Raw genomic sequence first — 15,606 nt, 5'->3', positions numbered from 1 at the left:
GGCATTGTAATCACAAACGTTAATTCAGACTTGTATTGATGAAATTGGAACTGGACCCTTGATTTTCTTCAGAGTACCATTAATGCTTTACATCCCCCAAAAGTATCATCTCCAAAGTCTGTAAGTATGACTCCTCTGTCCTGAGTTTAATCCCAGTTCCAAGGTCTTCTCCAACAAATACCCAGACCAGGTTGTGTGAAATGAACTCTGCGGTCTAGGGTAGCTCCAACAACTGCATGGAATTTACTTTTCCCAGGTTTATAGCACCTAATCAGGGCAGAACAGGTACTGTACCTCCCAGTCCAGAACTGAGGCCTGCCATTGAGCTATCTTGTCAATGTTCTCCAGTCTCCGCTTCCGCTCGTTGATCTGTAGAGTCATGTTCCTCATGACGGCAAGAGCAGCAGCCACATACCTGTAGTCACTGTCAAACACAAGAGAGAAGTCCATGAAACAGAGCCTGATGTGCAGTGGAAACGTACAGCAGTCTGTCATCACCAGCAGCAAAATCTCACCATCCTTTTAGAAAGAAATGAAGGTAGGATTTGCCAATCATCATTATGTGTTTTTTTTTCCAACTTCAATGTCTTTCTGGATTGTTTGAAAAAAAAAAAAAAAGCAGCTGGCTTACAACCAAAATAGCATGTGTATGAGACAGAGAAGGCCACAGCTTCTCAGATGGTCTGCATTGAGGGAGCCCCACTGGGTACGGTCTGCCCTCTACCACCCCAACCTACAACTGCTGTGGGTATCACTCTCTAAAGACTTAAGGTGCTTGCTAAAGCACATCCTAAGAGAAAGTCCGAGCATTTTTATGGCCTGTCTTTGGGCCTGGATTTTTATGTTTTTAAAATGAGTATTAGAAAATATTTTTTGATTAGACGTCAGCCAGAGCCTCTTCCAAGCTATAAGGTGATTCCAAGAGTGCCCCAGAGCATAATCCAGTGGCATTCACTCATACTGCAGACTTCAGGTGAGCAAATCAAAAGAATTCTTTCTTCTTTTTTTTTTCCCTTTTTTTTTTTCCTTTTTTTTCCCCTGGACAGGCCTGTGAGTGTAATAACACAGAGTGAAAATAGCTTCCCGCCAGGGCCAGCAAAGATGATGATCAGTCTTTTCAAAAAGTGATGGCGAAATCAATGCTATTGATTTCCACCCTGTGCCTTCTTTTCCATTCCAGGGAACCTTAATGTTCGTTTTAATCAGAAAGACAGACAAGGCCAGCTGCCATAATGCCACCATAATTTATTAGTAACTTAAGGGCTGATATTGACTGCTGACTAATGAGAAAAACTGTGATTTTGGGCAGCTGCAGGGAGAATGGCTTTATTGATTATTGCTAAAGGATTGCACAGGTGACAGCTAAAATAGGGGTGAGTGCTGTGAATTAGAGTGGATCTTTAGGTCCATTTTCCCATTTGATCCATACAGGATAAATATTAAGAAACAATCACAACACAATATACAACAGAACATTATTTGCTATTTTGCTATCCTTTCTTGGGTGAAATCTTGAGATCTGTTTTCAATTTTTATTCAATTCTTATGTCAAAATTCTAGCTGGGGTTAAAAAAAAATCCTACAAAATTCCAAAGCATCAAGATTGGTCCTTCAACAAAGTAAGGGAGAATAGAGGATGGGCTGACATACGCAGCCTGATACACAAAGAATGATTTTTTGCAAGGGAGGCTAATGTCAGTCCACCCGTTAGCAGAGTCTCCATATAGTAACGTGTTCACACACTCCTAATTCCAGCTCCAATCTGCAGCAGGAGCACTCAGGACACCAGCAAGCTGCACTTAGGACCTTTATATATTTACTTCATATTAAACTGGTGTAAATCTTTAGGAGGTGAACAGATGTGGCTTTGTGAAAAATTCAAATGAACCAGCCTCAAAACAATGAGCAATTGAAGGGAGCCAGGCTTTGAAAACACCCTCATGCCTGCCTCCATGTGGAGTGGGCCAATGCCAATCAAGCTGGGTTTTATCTTGGTAATGCTAATTCACTAATTCTAATGTTCTGTTTGAAGAGAAAACCCCATGCACATTTTTCATTCACACAGTAATGAAGAAAGAGTCATGCCTGAACTTTTTTTGGGCTCCTAGCCCATGTCTGCGGCAGAGCTGGCAAAAACTTTGAAGAAAAAAATAACAGAAGCAAAGCATTTGGCCAGTGAATTAATAATAGGCTAACATTAACTATAAAATTAAGGTAAAGAAATTGCTGATTACTTTTGGGATGCAGTGACCCCTTTCCTGGGCTCAGTCAGGATGCAACCCTAGACTTTTGCCTAATATCGCATGCTAACTTGAGGGAGAGTGGTCAGGTTTCTGACTTCAGCGCTGTTGTCCTGAACTGGTACAGGGAAGATGCACAGCTCTACAAGCACGTATTAGTGAAGAGGAGGTAGCAAAGAAAAAGAATATCATGTCCCACTCTTAGATGAAGCTAGCAATTACTTTCATTGGGACTCAGGGCCCTTTCTGAGGTTTGCCTTACTCTGTAAATGGTTCGATTGATTTAAACAGCGTTTTCTACACTGCAAAATTCTAATCAGAGTGCCTAAGAGACTCCTAATCCAGCCAGCGATGGGCCTGATTTCATTTTATTAGTCCACTAATTAGCCCACCAGAAAATTATTCTAGCTTCTGTTTCAGACTCACAATCAAATTACAAGCACTGTCAAACTGCAAGTGCACAAGGACAGCTCACCACCTGATTAAGGAGCCCAGCTGAAGCTCCCCAGTTGGCTTCTTGGTTTCTATCGTTCATCGCTGACGCTGACGGTGCCCCAACCTGCAGGTAGCTGGCTTTTCCCTGTGTCTGGTATTGCCACAACATGACATTCCCCAAAGATTATTTGCTGTTCTTCTCAGACTTCACTCATCCCACCTCCAATCCCAAAGGAAGCAGAAAATGTTTTTATTTCAAGAGGTACTGGGGCAGCCTGGGTTTTCTGTACAGCCCTGACGTGGAGGCATCTGGTGCTAAGACACACTCCCTGCGCATCACTTTCCCTGCTCATGGCATAAAGTGCTCTGGGCCGCGAGCTGGGCTGCCTGGAGGTTGCTCCCAGGCTCCTTGAATGCTGGAATTGGAGGAGCCAGACCACAGGATGGTGTGGTGCAACTCACTGCATTCCTGTGTCATAACGCCATTCCGCCAGAAGTCAGCAAGTTCTTTGGGGCATGCCCGCACTAACCAAGGCACAGCACGCCACGGGGCTGAGACAAGGCACAGCATTTTGCTGGCTCTCTGTGCAGCCACAGGTTCCACACGTGCGCTGTGTTACAGCTCCAGGGGGCTTACACTTCACTAATGCAAGGCAAACAATCCTGCTTTTCCTTCTCGGAAAATGAAGAAAGAAGAGAAATGAAGTGTCCATAGCTGTGTCCTATCACAGGCACAATCCAGTAAAAAAGAGCTCTCAGTCTGAATCAACTAATCGTTGCTTAATGGCAGGAAAGCGCTGTCTCCGCAGAGTATGACTCTGTCTGATCACTTAAACACATGCCAATTTTAAAACATCCCAAAGGAGTGCACTCTTCCAAATAATTTACCCTTGTGTAATCACACTGTCCACATACCCTTTGGTATGTCTACCAAGCAATTCAGAGAAGGTCACTTTAAGCACAGACCTCCCCGCCCTGAGGCTGCTAGCAGCTCCCCCTTGTAAAGCCAGGCATCCAAGTTCATGTGTGGGGACATCACATGGCTGGTGAGCAAAAGAAACCACAATGTTTGGGATCCTAGAGCTGATTTCTGATACCCCAACATTCCCATGAGTCCACTCCAAGTTTGATTTGGCCTCGCAAGGAAAGGAAAAAAGAAATTGGATCGGGAGCCAAATGCATATCGAAATTGGTGATTTTTAACTGAGCGTTCAGCTAGTACCACTCAGTGAAACTGGTGAACCAGGTCATCGCAAATGAATGTACCTCTTTGCTCATGTCACTTTTCTGTGCACTTCCAGAGCTGGTTTTGGGAAACAAAAACAAAAAATCAAACACTTGCAGAAGTTTCTGAAACTTTGTGGTCTTTTTTTTTCCTTTCTTTTTTTTTTTTTTTTTCTAAACTACTTCATTTTAAAAAGGGTTTTGGAAAAAGAAAGAAAACTGACAAGGTAGAGGATAATCGGTTCTTAGGGGGCCTCATTCTTCTTTCACCTATCATAACTGATATCGTAGGTACTATTCTCAATTCACACTAGGTCAGGTAATTAGGTTGATTGCCCTCATCAGTAGAGATCCGTAAAATTCTGGGGAAGATATCAAACTGCCAGGTGCTCCTCTGATCCTTAAAACCCAATGGCAAAATCAGAGATGGAATGAGGCTGAAAAGCAGAATGGGCTCTGAATTTTCCCAAGATCTGAGCATAGGCAGGTTTGAGTTGCAGATGTGGCCCTCCACCCACTACAGGCTGAGGTCCTCTCTAGGATAAAGGAATAAGCCTTTCTGACCACTGACTGCTAATTAAGTAATTTTTCTAGTGTAACCAGTAGCATCATATAGTACATCCATGGGTAATTAGTTCATGTCTGATTACAAGAGAGATGAGCTTGGCTCCACTGAGAATCGGTGCTTTGAGAAGCTTTCTAGCTATCTGCTGAACCTTTGCCCTGCTTCAATTTACACAAGATGTCATTAAGAGAAGAGCTGGACAGAAATAAAAACAAGCCCCATGTGCATTAAGAGGCCACGTAAAAAAGCAGTGAGCAAAACCCCTTTGTGTAATAAGAGCATCCCCATACCTGTGATCCTGTGCAGTATACTTGAGTAGCTCTGCGAGCTGCAGGGGGTATTTGCAAATCTTCTGCACTGGCGTCAGAAGGAAACCGTCGATGGCAATATTAATCATCTGCTGCAACAGACGACACGCTTCGAAGAAATTCTGGTACCTGCTATCTTTCATCAGCTTGGAAAGCTCCATGCATGCATCCAAATGGTTATTACAGTACTCCGAGTAGATCCAGAAGCCATCTTGCTGTGAAAGGCAGGAGGGAAGGGAGCGCACGTCAGACAGGCGCCGCGAGCAGGCCGTCACCCGACCTGCCAACGTGACGGCTGAAGAAAAAGTGACACCCCAACGGGAGGAGGGAGGACTGATCCCCAAGTCCTTTTCCTGCTCAGAGAAGGTGCTGCACGGTTGCTGCATGGGGAGCAGGGAGGCAGAGGGGGCCCGTGTCCTGCACGTTGTTGAGGTCTCTGTAGGTACCGGCTGTGGTAAAGGAAAGCCCTGTGGGTGTTCTCAGTTTCAAACTGACTGATGAGATTTTCTTTGTGAAAGGTAAAGGTAGGACCAAGTCACAGCTCAGGCCTTTGGTAATACCGGAGGATCTCGTTATTTCTAGAGCTCTTTCCTTGAGAGATCATGAAGCACCTGAAAAGTGCTTGGGAGCTGAGTAGTTTTGAACACCCCTTTACCAACAGGGAACCCCAGGAACCAACTACTGTGCGGATTTCCCCAGAGCCAGAAAACACCAAAGACTGGAAAAACAAACAAACAACAAAAACCCCTTGCATGTGTGTGCCCAGCCACCCTTTGCAGTGCTCTCACCAGGCTTTTTTGTACTAGTTGGGCTGGAATCTCCATTTCCTGCCTTCACGGACCACAGATTGTCCCCAGATGCCACACAGACACCCCAAATGAAAGGTAAAAGAAAGATCACACTGGAAGGGAGAGGCAGAAACAAACTGGCTGCCACATTTAAGACTGTAGTTCAGACAGCCCTGATATAAGCCCAGGTATTTTACGTTAAAAGCCTGAGGTGCTTCACCGGGTTGTGGGCGATGCTTTACAAACTACAGAAAGGACTCGTACTTTTTTGGGGGGTCCAATACTGATGCTACTTTTTTGGGTCCATCTGATTAGGATGGCTTGTGAGTGGATTTAACTAAAGGCAGGCTATAACGTGCCTTTCTGGGAGCAGGGGAACCTGCTTTCCTCCCCATCCCCGCGGCTGATCAAGAGCCAAGCACTGACGCCTCTCTCCTGCTGAAGTGGGTGAGGAATGAGCTGGCAGGCCCAAACAACAGGATCTTAACGTCCTCATCCTTCAGTTTCCCCAGATGGCTAAACAGGGATAATTTATCAGGAGTTTATTAGCCAGCTTTCAACCCCTATGGAAATGATGACAGCAATGTCAGGTATTCCTCCCAGTAACAGCAGTAGTAACTTTTAGTTACTGTTACTGTAAATTAAGTGACAGCACAGCCTTAGGACATGAAGTTTTAGCTACTGTTTCTCACCAAGATTTCATACTTCTCTTCTGCACAAAGGTGCAATACGCTGTGTGCTTTGGAAGCAAACAGCAGAGATTGCAGGCTGTGATGAAAGTGAGCAATGTTAATGCCATAATGCAATTTCTCTGGAATAAGCTTGCTTTTTAATTAGAAGACCAGTGATGCTTAAGAGATGCTGCAAGCCTTTTCAGGGATGCCCCATTGAAGTTTCATGAATGTCTGCTGTAAATTTGTCTAACAAGTGAACTGGGGCTAGCTGGACCTGGCTGTAAGCACCGGACCTGCATCCTGGGTCGGAGCACCCCATGTATAAGCTGACACAGCACTTCAGTCTCCGTAAAGGAAAGCCTAAAACTGCAGGACCATAATTTTCCTGACACTTCCTGACACATTTACAGCACTGCCCAATTTATCAGCTCCTGTAACACGTGGCTTATGTAACAGCAGGAGGTGCTGGCCCGAAGCCTCCAGGACTGCATCGTCAGCTGCAATGTCCTGCTCAGGGTGCACTCAGCGTGGGCGAGCTCTCTGCCGCCCCGCTGCCACCTCACACCTGGCCCTGCAGGTGAAGGCATCCGAAGCTCCATGGTTTTTTCATCCCTTGCAAATGCAGCTCAGTGCCACAGCGAACAGCCGAGGCACTTGCTCTCCTCTACTTGTTTTGTGTAACGCACAACTAACGCCTCTTCTTACTCCTCCAGACTCCCCTACCTATTCCAACCTTCTGGTCATCTGTGATCTGATTAGGATAGCTTGTGAGTGGATTTAAGTCGTATTTTGAGGAGAAAAAGAAGGTAGGGAGTATGCAAGGGACCTTGTGCCTACATAATGTGAGGGTGGATGTGAAAAATTTTCAGGATTCAAATGCTCTGGGGCGTTATCCAACTATATGCTTCACTGAGTTCTCCCTGCAGCTGTACCTCACAAAGTGGATACAGTGCCTGTGGAGTAGCCCATGGTGTGTAACTAGAACAGAACAGAACTGGTGAACACAAGTTAGGTTCTGAGTGGTTCCTGCCTTCTGACTTCTGCTACAACTCCACCACACCCGCCATAAAACAAAAACCGAAAAAATGCCAAATGGACTTACGTGTTCAAGGAAACACGGTCCAATTTCACTGAGATGGGGATCTTCTTTGTTGTACTGTTTCTCCAAATCCCGGACAAAACCCATCTGAAATCTATAGATATCTTCAATGTTACCAAAGATGATCTTTAGCTGTTCATCGTTGAACATATCCCGTCTCTTCCGGCATTGCTTCAAGTAACCCTGTAAGAAGCAAGACAGAGCAATCCATAAAATAACCCAAATGCTTTTACTGAAGCTGCTCCTGGATTTTTCTTGAGGATGAAGCAAGTGAAAGCAGAACCAGAAAATGTCTCTGAAAACAAAATCCGCTTTTAAAGCATGACAGTCTCCGTCAACTGCTCTCTACAAGTAAGCATGCAATAGGAAAAACATGCTTCAAAAACCTCTAAGTCCATTTTTGGCAGACAATATTTCATTTACAACATTTGGCACTTGCAGCCACTGCTCCCACTGCAACCTGCAGCAGACCACAGCACTACCCTCACTCAGGACACACCAGACCCAGCAGGTACCAGGCTTCACAGCCTACACCAGACAACGCTGGAGACAGCACTTGTACAGAAGAACAGCGCCTCAATGTCCTTCAGCATTCTGCATGAATCAATTTTGCAGAGGGAAAGTTCCCCAGAGATCACAGGCAGTACAGCCTGAAACTGCTCTGTCCCTGCTTGTGCTGCAGAGAACAGCAAAATTTGGCTGATGGCTCAGAGGGGTGCGTTACAGCATCGTACGCCTGGTCCTTCAAAACTCCCTGCCTTGCACTACCCGGTATCATGGGCAGCTCCTACGAACATCGCTGTTTTCCCATCATCTTCAGTGGCACGTGGCATTACAGAGAAAGCTGTGAGGGGCTGCTTGGTCCCCTGCCTGCTCTGATTTCTCTTTTTAGCCACAGCAGTCAGGATAAGGAAGCTGCCTACCACGCTGAGAAATACTTAACTAATATGTGGCTGCAAGCCCTTGCTCTTGGAAGAGAGCAGTGTACCCATCCCGAGTCGTTTCTGCACCCAGTGAAATGCTGAAGGCAAACACTCTTGCAGCTTTCCCTGACCTGGGAGGCAGCATGGTTTGTCCCACACCATTCAGCTTCCCCAGCCTGAGACAAAAGCAAGAGGGCTGCTGTCCTGCCAGCCTCACGGCAGGGAACCCCAAAGGCAATGCAGGAGGTTGGGGGCGTTTCGGCTCTCCTGATCGAGGGAGCAGCACGAGCTGCTGATCAATGCCATCTAGAGGAAAGCAGCATCGTTTTCATTTTTGTTTCCTCTATCCTTCATGAGATTACCCCAAATACACTACTCCAAACAGCTAAAAATGTGAAAATTTTGTCCTGTTTTCTCTACTATCGTCTCTTCTTCCTTGTTTAAGTGGGAACAGAGGAACAGGCTTTGTGTCCTGCTTTGTACAAACACCAGGCTCGCTCACCGAGTCTACAGACATGAAAGATAACTGGAGAGAGAGGAAGAACTGGCATGTAGAGAGCTTACAGAAACTCTCCAAAATCACAGAAAGAATCTGCAATAGAGCTGGCAGCAATTCAGGTCTCCTACAACCTGACCCAGTGCAATAACAAAAAGGTCCCTCTTGTTTATTCTTCATCTGCCCGTGATACCCAGTGGTGCTGAGCCCAAGTTTAGCTGGACATCACACAAACAAATCAGCAAGGAAGCACTGCTCCAAAGACCTCCTGACCTAAAAAGACGGGGCAGATCAATATTCTGGCAAAAAAAAACAACAACAACAACAACAACAAAAAAACCCATAACACCCCAAGCTCTGTCTGCGTTCCTGTTTTGCTGGCCCTGCCCCGTCCATGAACTCACCGTCCTGGTTTTGGCTGAATCATGAAGCCTTCAGACACGCTTGCCTGAAATACATGTGGTGAGGGGATGGGGTGTCACATGGAGGTTCGGGATGCCTGGGCTGAATTTCTGACCCTGCCACTGATCCGTGTGACATTGAGCAAATCACTTCTCCCCCCCGTGCTTCGCCTGTCTGGACGATTTAGACTAGAAACTTTGCAAAGCTAAACATCAAATGCTGTGCTGGCCTTTTCTGGACCACGGCCTCTTGACTGAAAACAGAATAATATGAGGGTCATCAGGAGATGACTTTGCCTTTATTATATAGGGAGAGAAAAAAAAAAAAAAGAAGGGAAAACTGCCAACAGCTCCAGTTGAACGGCTATATTTGGGAGCTCTGGATGCTTAGTCACACAGACGAACCGCCAGCTGGTGACACGCAGCTGCTGGCCCACAATGCGAGCCATTGGGACGCTATAATAAGCTGTCCTTCAGCCTCACCATGTGGTTCCTGGGAGGGAGAACTTCAAACAGATGAATGATAAATGCAACTTTGGCTGACCTGGCACAGAACCAGCCTCTGCGATGTCCAGCTTAGCTAGAAGGATGCCATTACCCCGAAGGTGCCTGCTTTTTCAGCTGGGAAGCTTGGGTTCCGGAATACCTTCCACGTTTACCAAATCTAGGTCTCTCTTCTTCCAAGAGCTCCTCGATGACTCACTTCTCTGGGTTTCCCTCTCTCATTTTTAAGGCCAGGAGGAATGGGAACAGGCTGGTTCCCAGGTTGTAGGACAGTTGAAGGGCAAATAAAAATACAAACTATCACGGAATAACGCAGAATATTTTCCATATTGCTTTTCATGTTTACCTGCTTTTCTCAGAACAGCTACAAAAAATAAAAAATAAGTAAGAGATGTGGACCCGCCCACAAGGCCAGGCTCTTCTTTTTGATGCTGGCTGCAGCGCGAGCAGTGCCAAGTGACTGCTGCAAGGCAGCTGTGCTGGGACCTGTGCCCCGCTGCACGCTGCCTGCAAGCCAGACTCCCCTCGCACACCCACTGCTCTGTGAAATCAGTCGGTGGATGATTTATGTGAACAATTTCCAGCCCTGGGGTTGCTGTTGGCTGCAGCTACCGTCGTGAATATTCCCCGTCCTCTGTGTGCTGGTTCATCACTTTGCCTAAATCACGTGCTTCTGAGAAGCTGAAGCAGCACATTTCTGCACAGGCACCTATAAAACCACAGGGAGAATTACTGAACGCATGGAATTCCCAAGCCTTCTCCTCTCTCCAGTTTGTGCATTCTGATGTTTGGTTTCCAGCAAAGGGGAGACTGCAGATTTACAGACAACATGCAGCAGGCACCAGCTAGAAGGCTGCTGCATATTTTTTCCAGTAAATTCACTTCTGTTACATAAAAGAACGTCATCTTCCTCCTGCTCATCCCATCAGGTTTGCTCAGAGAAGGGATAGCTGACTGATGAGCAGATGTTGGAGAGTGTTTTGTTCAATGAATACCTAAAAATAGCTGTCAAACCGTCTCCCTTTAAAGTACATTTCCATGTAGTCCCTGAGGTATAGGCCAAAGTTGGAAAGTATCTGCAGGAGGTTAAGTGCTAAGTTTTCTCCACCCCAGAACGGGTTTAGAGACAGTCACGAGAGGTGGCCAGTCCTTCCATCCATCCTTCTCCTCGTCCTGCTGAGAACACGGTGAAATGCTCTCAGCAAGAATGCTCTCAGCATGAGGAGATGAGAGCTGCTGCAGGCTCTAAGTTAAAAGGCAGTGGTGGTGATACTCCTGTTTCCTTCCGTCTCTGAGCCACGCTGGGGAGACCCTGTCCTGCAGACTACCCTCCAGGTTGGACCACTACCATTTGGGCTATCAAAAACCTGATCTCCTGAGCAGTGCTCACAGCATCCAGGCAAGCGTTGTGCCAATACACACACACCAGGAGTAAGCCCAAGAACAAAGTCGAGGCTGTTTGAATTAAAAAAGCAAACCAAAGCCATGTCTGCTCCCAGGCAGTCAGGGCTCTAAACCACTGGACAACAGCAAGGACTGAACATCAGGCACAGATCCGTGCATCAGTCCTGCTCCTCTCCTGTTCCCCACCAGCACCACTCATTTTTTGGATGCAGACTGTGATTGCCCTGGGACCCACCTAAAATGTATAATGAAGTCCATCAGGAACACAAGCTGGTTCCTCAGAAGGGCACAGAAGAAGCCAACCCCAAAACAGAAAAGCAAAGTGTGTACAGAGCACATCCCCAAGGATGAGCCTAGCAAACGCCACCAGAGCACATGAAAACTTGTCCCGCCAGCTCTGCACAACAAATTCAGTCTGACCGGCTAAGATGCAGTGAGGATGTTTGCTCCCCAGCATTCAGAGCTGTCCTGGCACCAGAGCAAACCTTAGGTGGAATCCAGACAACGTTACTGAAACATAAATTCAAAGTGAAATTAGGTGGAAAAGAGCAAAAACACAGCAATGGAAGTTGGCTGCCCTTTCTCCCCTCCCACCCTCAAATTACTCATAATACAAAGGTTTCCTTTGATCTCCCAACTGCTTCTCTGTTCCCATCCCTTAAAATTAAGCCTCATCTCCTAATCCATGTCCTGGTCCCAGTCTGCTGCTCCCCAAAGCGCAGCACCCTGCTCTTTGTCCAGCTCCCCACACGCTGCAGCTCAAAGCACCTTCTGGGGCTTCATCAAGCTGCCTGCCCTGTCCGGGCACCTCGCTGCTCTGCCGGCATCACCCCACATTACAGTCAGACCCAGTGCCCCCAGGACCAAAGCCCCGGGGCAGGGGATGTGTTTTCATGCCTGGGGATGGCCACATGTACCTATGGCGCTTTACTGGAGAGGCAGCGAGCAGCGCTGTGCCAGGAAGGCTGGCTGCTGCTCACCATTATGAAAGCCTAGTTTTCAGTAGCTGATTATTTTTCTAACCTCTAACTGCTAAGCCTGAATTTCCTAGTGCTGGATGTTTCCCTAAGGCTAAATTCTTTTTTCTTCCTTTTCCCCTTGGTGATATTTCAGAATAACGATCCGTCAGCTCCCGATAACGCAGGCCAGGGAACGCTCAGCATTTTGCCCCTAATAAAAATCTTCACAAACCCGTTCCACCGAGCAGCAGCCAGCCCTGCACACTCAAACAAGGGCACAGCAGCAGCTGCTGGTGTTGTATGGCTTTGCTGAGTGGGGGGATTCCCCCAGCCTCTGAGCCAGCTCCATCACGCAGGTAATTTTCATTCTGGTGCTGGCTAGCTTGTGAGCTCCTGACTCGGCAGGGCTAGTGCCATGGGTATTATAAATAATAACACGGTGTATAAGAATATAACAGCAGGTACTCGGTACACGTCCTACAACAGAGAAGAGCCATCAGAGGGCTCTTCATTACCTGACAGGGGCTACAGTCCTCCGACTACGACCCCACATCTTAAGGGTCACAATGAATAACAAGTCCTAATGCCAGTGAAATTCAGCAACCAGAGCAAAACTGCACTGCTGAACCCAACTCTGAATCAGGCTCAGCCCTCACCACCCATCCACATCTCCTGGAGCACTGGGAGCAGCTTGTGCCAGCCCGGGTCCCTCTGTCTCCCGTCCCTCTCTTGTGCACAAACAGGAGCAGTCACACCAAGCTGTGCCGAAACGCGGGCGTGTCTGAGCTGTCCCCAAGCCTTCTAGAGGCTCACGGATTGCTCCGAGGAAAACTGAGCAAAATGAGCCTCTCTCCAGCAAGGGACTGCCCATCTTTCTGCAGAGGAGAATGCCCATTTCGGCCCTCCTCCTTTTTTAAGCGCGGCAGCTGAATCATTTCCTGATGCTCTACCTGGCAATAAGATTTATCCCTCAATACCCTTCTGTATCCCACAGATCTCTTCCACATATTGGGCATATCGTTAGGTGCTGTAAATCAGTGTTACTCCACGGATGTCACTGAAACTATACCTATCTGCACCTCCGGAGAAGCTGATTTAGCAGCAGCCCGGTGACATGACTGGCAAATGCAAGTTCAGATTTATTTTGTTGTTCAACAGAAAAGTGCAAATGCAGGAAAAGAAACACCATGTGGAAAAGTTCCTGCAGTTCTTCCCTTCTTCAGTGCAAAGCCCTCTGACTGAAATAGCACACTGAAATTAAGCTCATTTGTTTCCAGATTGAAATCCCAAGATTCTTCCATATTTGAACAGCATCACAGAGGCTTTTTTGGATGGCTGCTTTGCCTTGTCAATAGAAAAGTGGCAAGTATGAAGGGAGGATGAAGACATTTTCTAAGCAGTATTCACAAAGGGCTTCAGCGCATTGGAAGACTGAGCCCAGGCTCACAGACCGCTAAACACTCCGAGGGATGAGCTGAAAGCCCTGGTCTTTGATTTTAGTGCTAAGGAACTTCTGCCTCTCCGTAAGAAGGATGCCCTCTATGCACAGCGCCCAAGCCGTCCCGCAGCACACTCCGGCAGAGCTGCGCGGTCCCCTTCCCAAACACCCCACGCACTTCGGGCACAGCTCGGGGCTCCGAGGCTGCAGGGCAGTCAGGAGCTGGGGGAGTTAATTGTACGTAATGAGGAAGAACCAAGTGGAGGATGTGAGGGGGCAGTCATCAACGTGCATTTGCTTGCAGTTTCCCTTACACTATGCAAATGTAATGTACCTCATTTCCCACGGTGAAAACGTTCTGCTCACTGGAAGAGAAGGCAAATGGAAGCCATCCTGAGCAAGGGGAAATTGTGAACCCAATGTGAAAGACACAGGTGGAATGGCTAACTGATTGGTTTAATTACAACCTAATTTCCTTAGCCACAAGTTCAAAAGTAGACAGCGATGGGTTTTAATTAAGAGAAACACTTGAAAGATCTCAACCTCATAATTTTTCAGTCAAAGTGGTACAGAAAAAAAGATCAGAAAATTGTATTTTTGGTTAATATGACCTAAAGCTAATTAGCAGATCCAGCAGAAAATACTCAGAAGTATCAATACTTATTGACGGATGCTGCTCCTCAATTACACACACTACTAATAAACACACTGCACCTTTTCCCCCATCAGCCCAGGACAAACTCAGTCCTCAGCTCTCAACAGCCCATCACGTGTCCTGCGGTGTCCCCAGCGCCACAACCCCACGTACCTCGCAGATGTCCTTGAGGTGCTTGATGTAGTGGCGCTCCGTGTTCATGATCTCGTTGATGACGTTGGCTCTCATCTGGTCTCGGTTTTGGACGGTCCGGCCGAGACAGAGGCAGTCGGCGTTTGGATCCAAGTGGCCATTCTGCACATCGCTGGTTCCCTCCTCCACGCCATCTTCTTGATTCACCCAGAGCTGTGAGGAGGAGAGGGGAAAGCAACAAGCTTAATCATAAATCCATCAGGAAGCCAGCGAACGAAGACAGGCTGGGTCATGGTAATCGTAATCGTATGATGATGTGATCGTGGCACGTAATCGTAGGATGATCTGACATTATAAGCTTCTACAATTATTCTACTACACAAAGCGGCAACCGGACTGCTGGATGCTGAACCAGGACATCTTCCTGTGCACAGCAGACCAAGCCGCAGTTATCAGCCTGCAGTTATCAGCGCCAAGCACTGCCTTCCCCCATCCTCACGCAGCATCGTCCGGGGTCTGCTCTGTCGGGAAGAAACCTCTGGGAGGAGGGATAGGACCTTTCCAGATGACTGATTTACGAGATATGTCTGGGTCAGAAATCTGAACGAATCTGAACATCGGCTCAGGCTAACTGGGTTGCGGCACTGAGGTTTCTGCAAGCTTCCCAGGCCAGGATTTGTGAATGAGCATTGATTTTCATTTCACAGCAGCTTTCCCTATCATTTCACATGAAGAGCCATTCTCGCTCAGGCAAAAGCCCTGTCTCAGCATCCTGAGATTATGATCCCTAACCTGTGCTGAGATCAGACGGGGCCATTCCTTGGCAGAATAAATCTCCGAATGCGTGGGGGTCTGAGGGCAGGTCTGGAGTGGGTGCCAAGCACACCCCTGGGCACTGAATCCTTCGAATCGCAGTGAATTGCTGAATGCAATGAAAAAAAGGACCTCTGCCTTTTCAGCACACTGAATTTCCATCGCCAAATAAAAACATACATTGAACTTGTAAACTAAAAGCTAGTGCTGACTCCTAGTCTCTGTCTTTGAGCGTAGCATATGGATCAGATGCTTCCCTTTGTTATCTTTTCCCCAAAATAAAATCTGCTTAAAGTGACTCTTACAAACTCAAATTGGGCTCAGCACAGTTTGTAAATGAACATTACATAAAGGCTGAAACACAGAAATAGTGCTGTCTTACAAATATCATCTCCGTTGTTATATAAATGAAACAAGTTTTCTTCTTGGCATTTAAAGACCAAAATACCAGAGACCTCGAAACATAAAAATGCATCTACCTGTATACAGCGAAACCGTCCCCACAGACAGGCACAAAGCAAACCAGCTGCAGAGTTAGCCTGATCTCT

The 15,606-nt window shown here is 47.0% G+C and overlaps 1 protein-coding gene across 27 annotated transcripts in view; it reads right to left on the bottom strand.

Annotated features, from left to right (window-relative positions):
• The window catches only part of ARHGEF9 (Cdc42 guanine nucleotide exchange factor 9), a 184,620-nt gene that overhangs the window by 37,426 nt on the left and 131,588 nt on the right, over positions 1–15,606 (bottom strand). For all 27 annotated transcript variants that reach the window (XR_013938913.1, XM_080553826.1, XM_080553846.1 and 24 more), the window contains 4 exons: positions 14,267–14,458; positions 7,337–7,516; positions 4,755–4,987; positions 295–424 (listed from right to left, as the gene is read on the bottom strand). Coding sequence is in view for 26 of the 27 variants with exons in the window: in XM_080553826.1 (XP_080409952.1) it covers positions 295–424; positions 4,755–4,987; positions 7,337–7,516; positions 14,267–14,458 (735 nt within the window). In the remaining variant the exon portion in view is untranslated. The remainder of the gene's footprint in view (positions 1–294; positions 425–4,754; positions 4,988–7,336; positions 7,517–14,266; positions 14,459–15,606) is intronic.

Source organism: Anser brachyrhynchus (assembly GCF_964034855.1).
Source record: "Anser brachyrhynchus genome assembly, chromosome: 13".
Taxonomy (NCBI): Eukaryota; Metazoa; Chordata; class Aves; order Anseriformes; family Anatidae; genus Anser; species Anser brachyrhynchus.
This window is presented reverse-complemented; position numbering and strand designations above follow the sequence as displayed.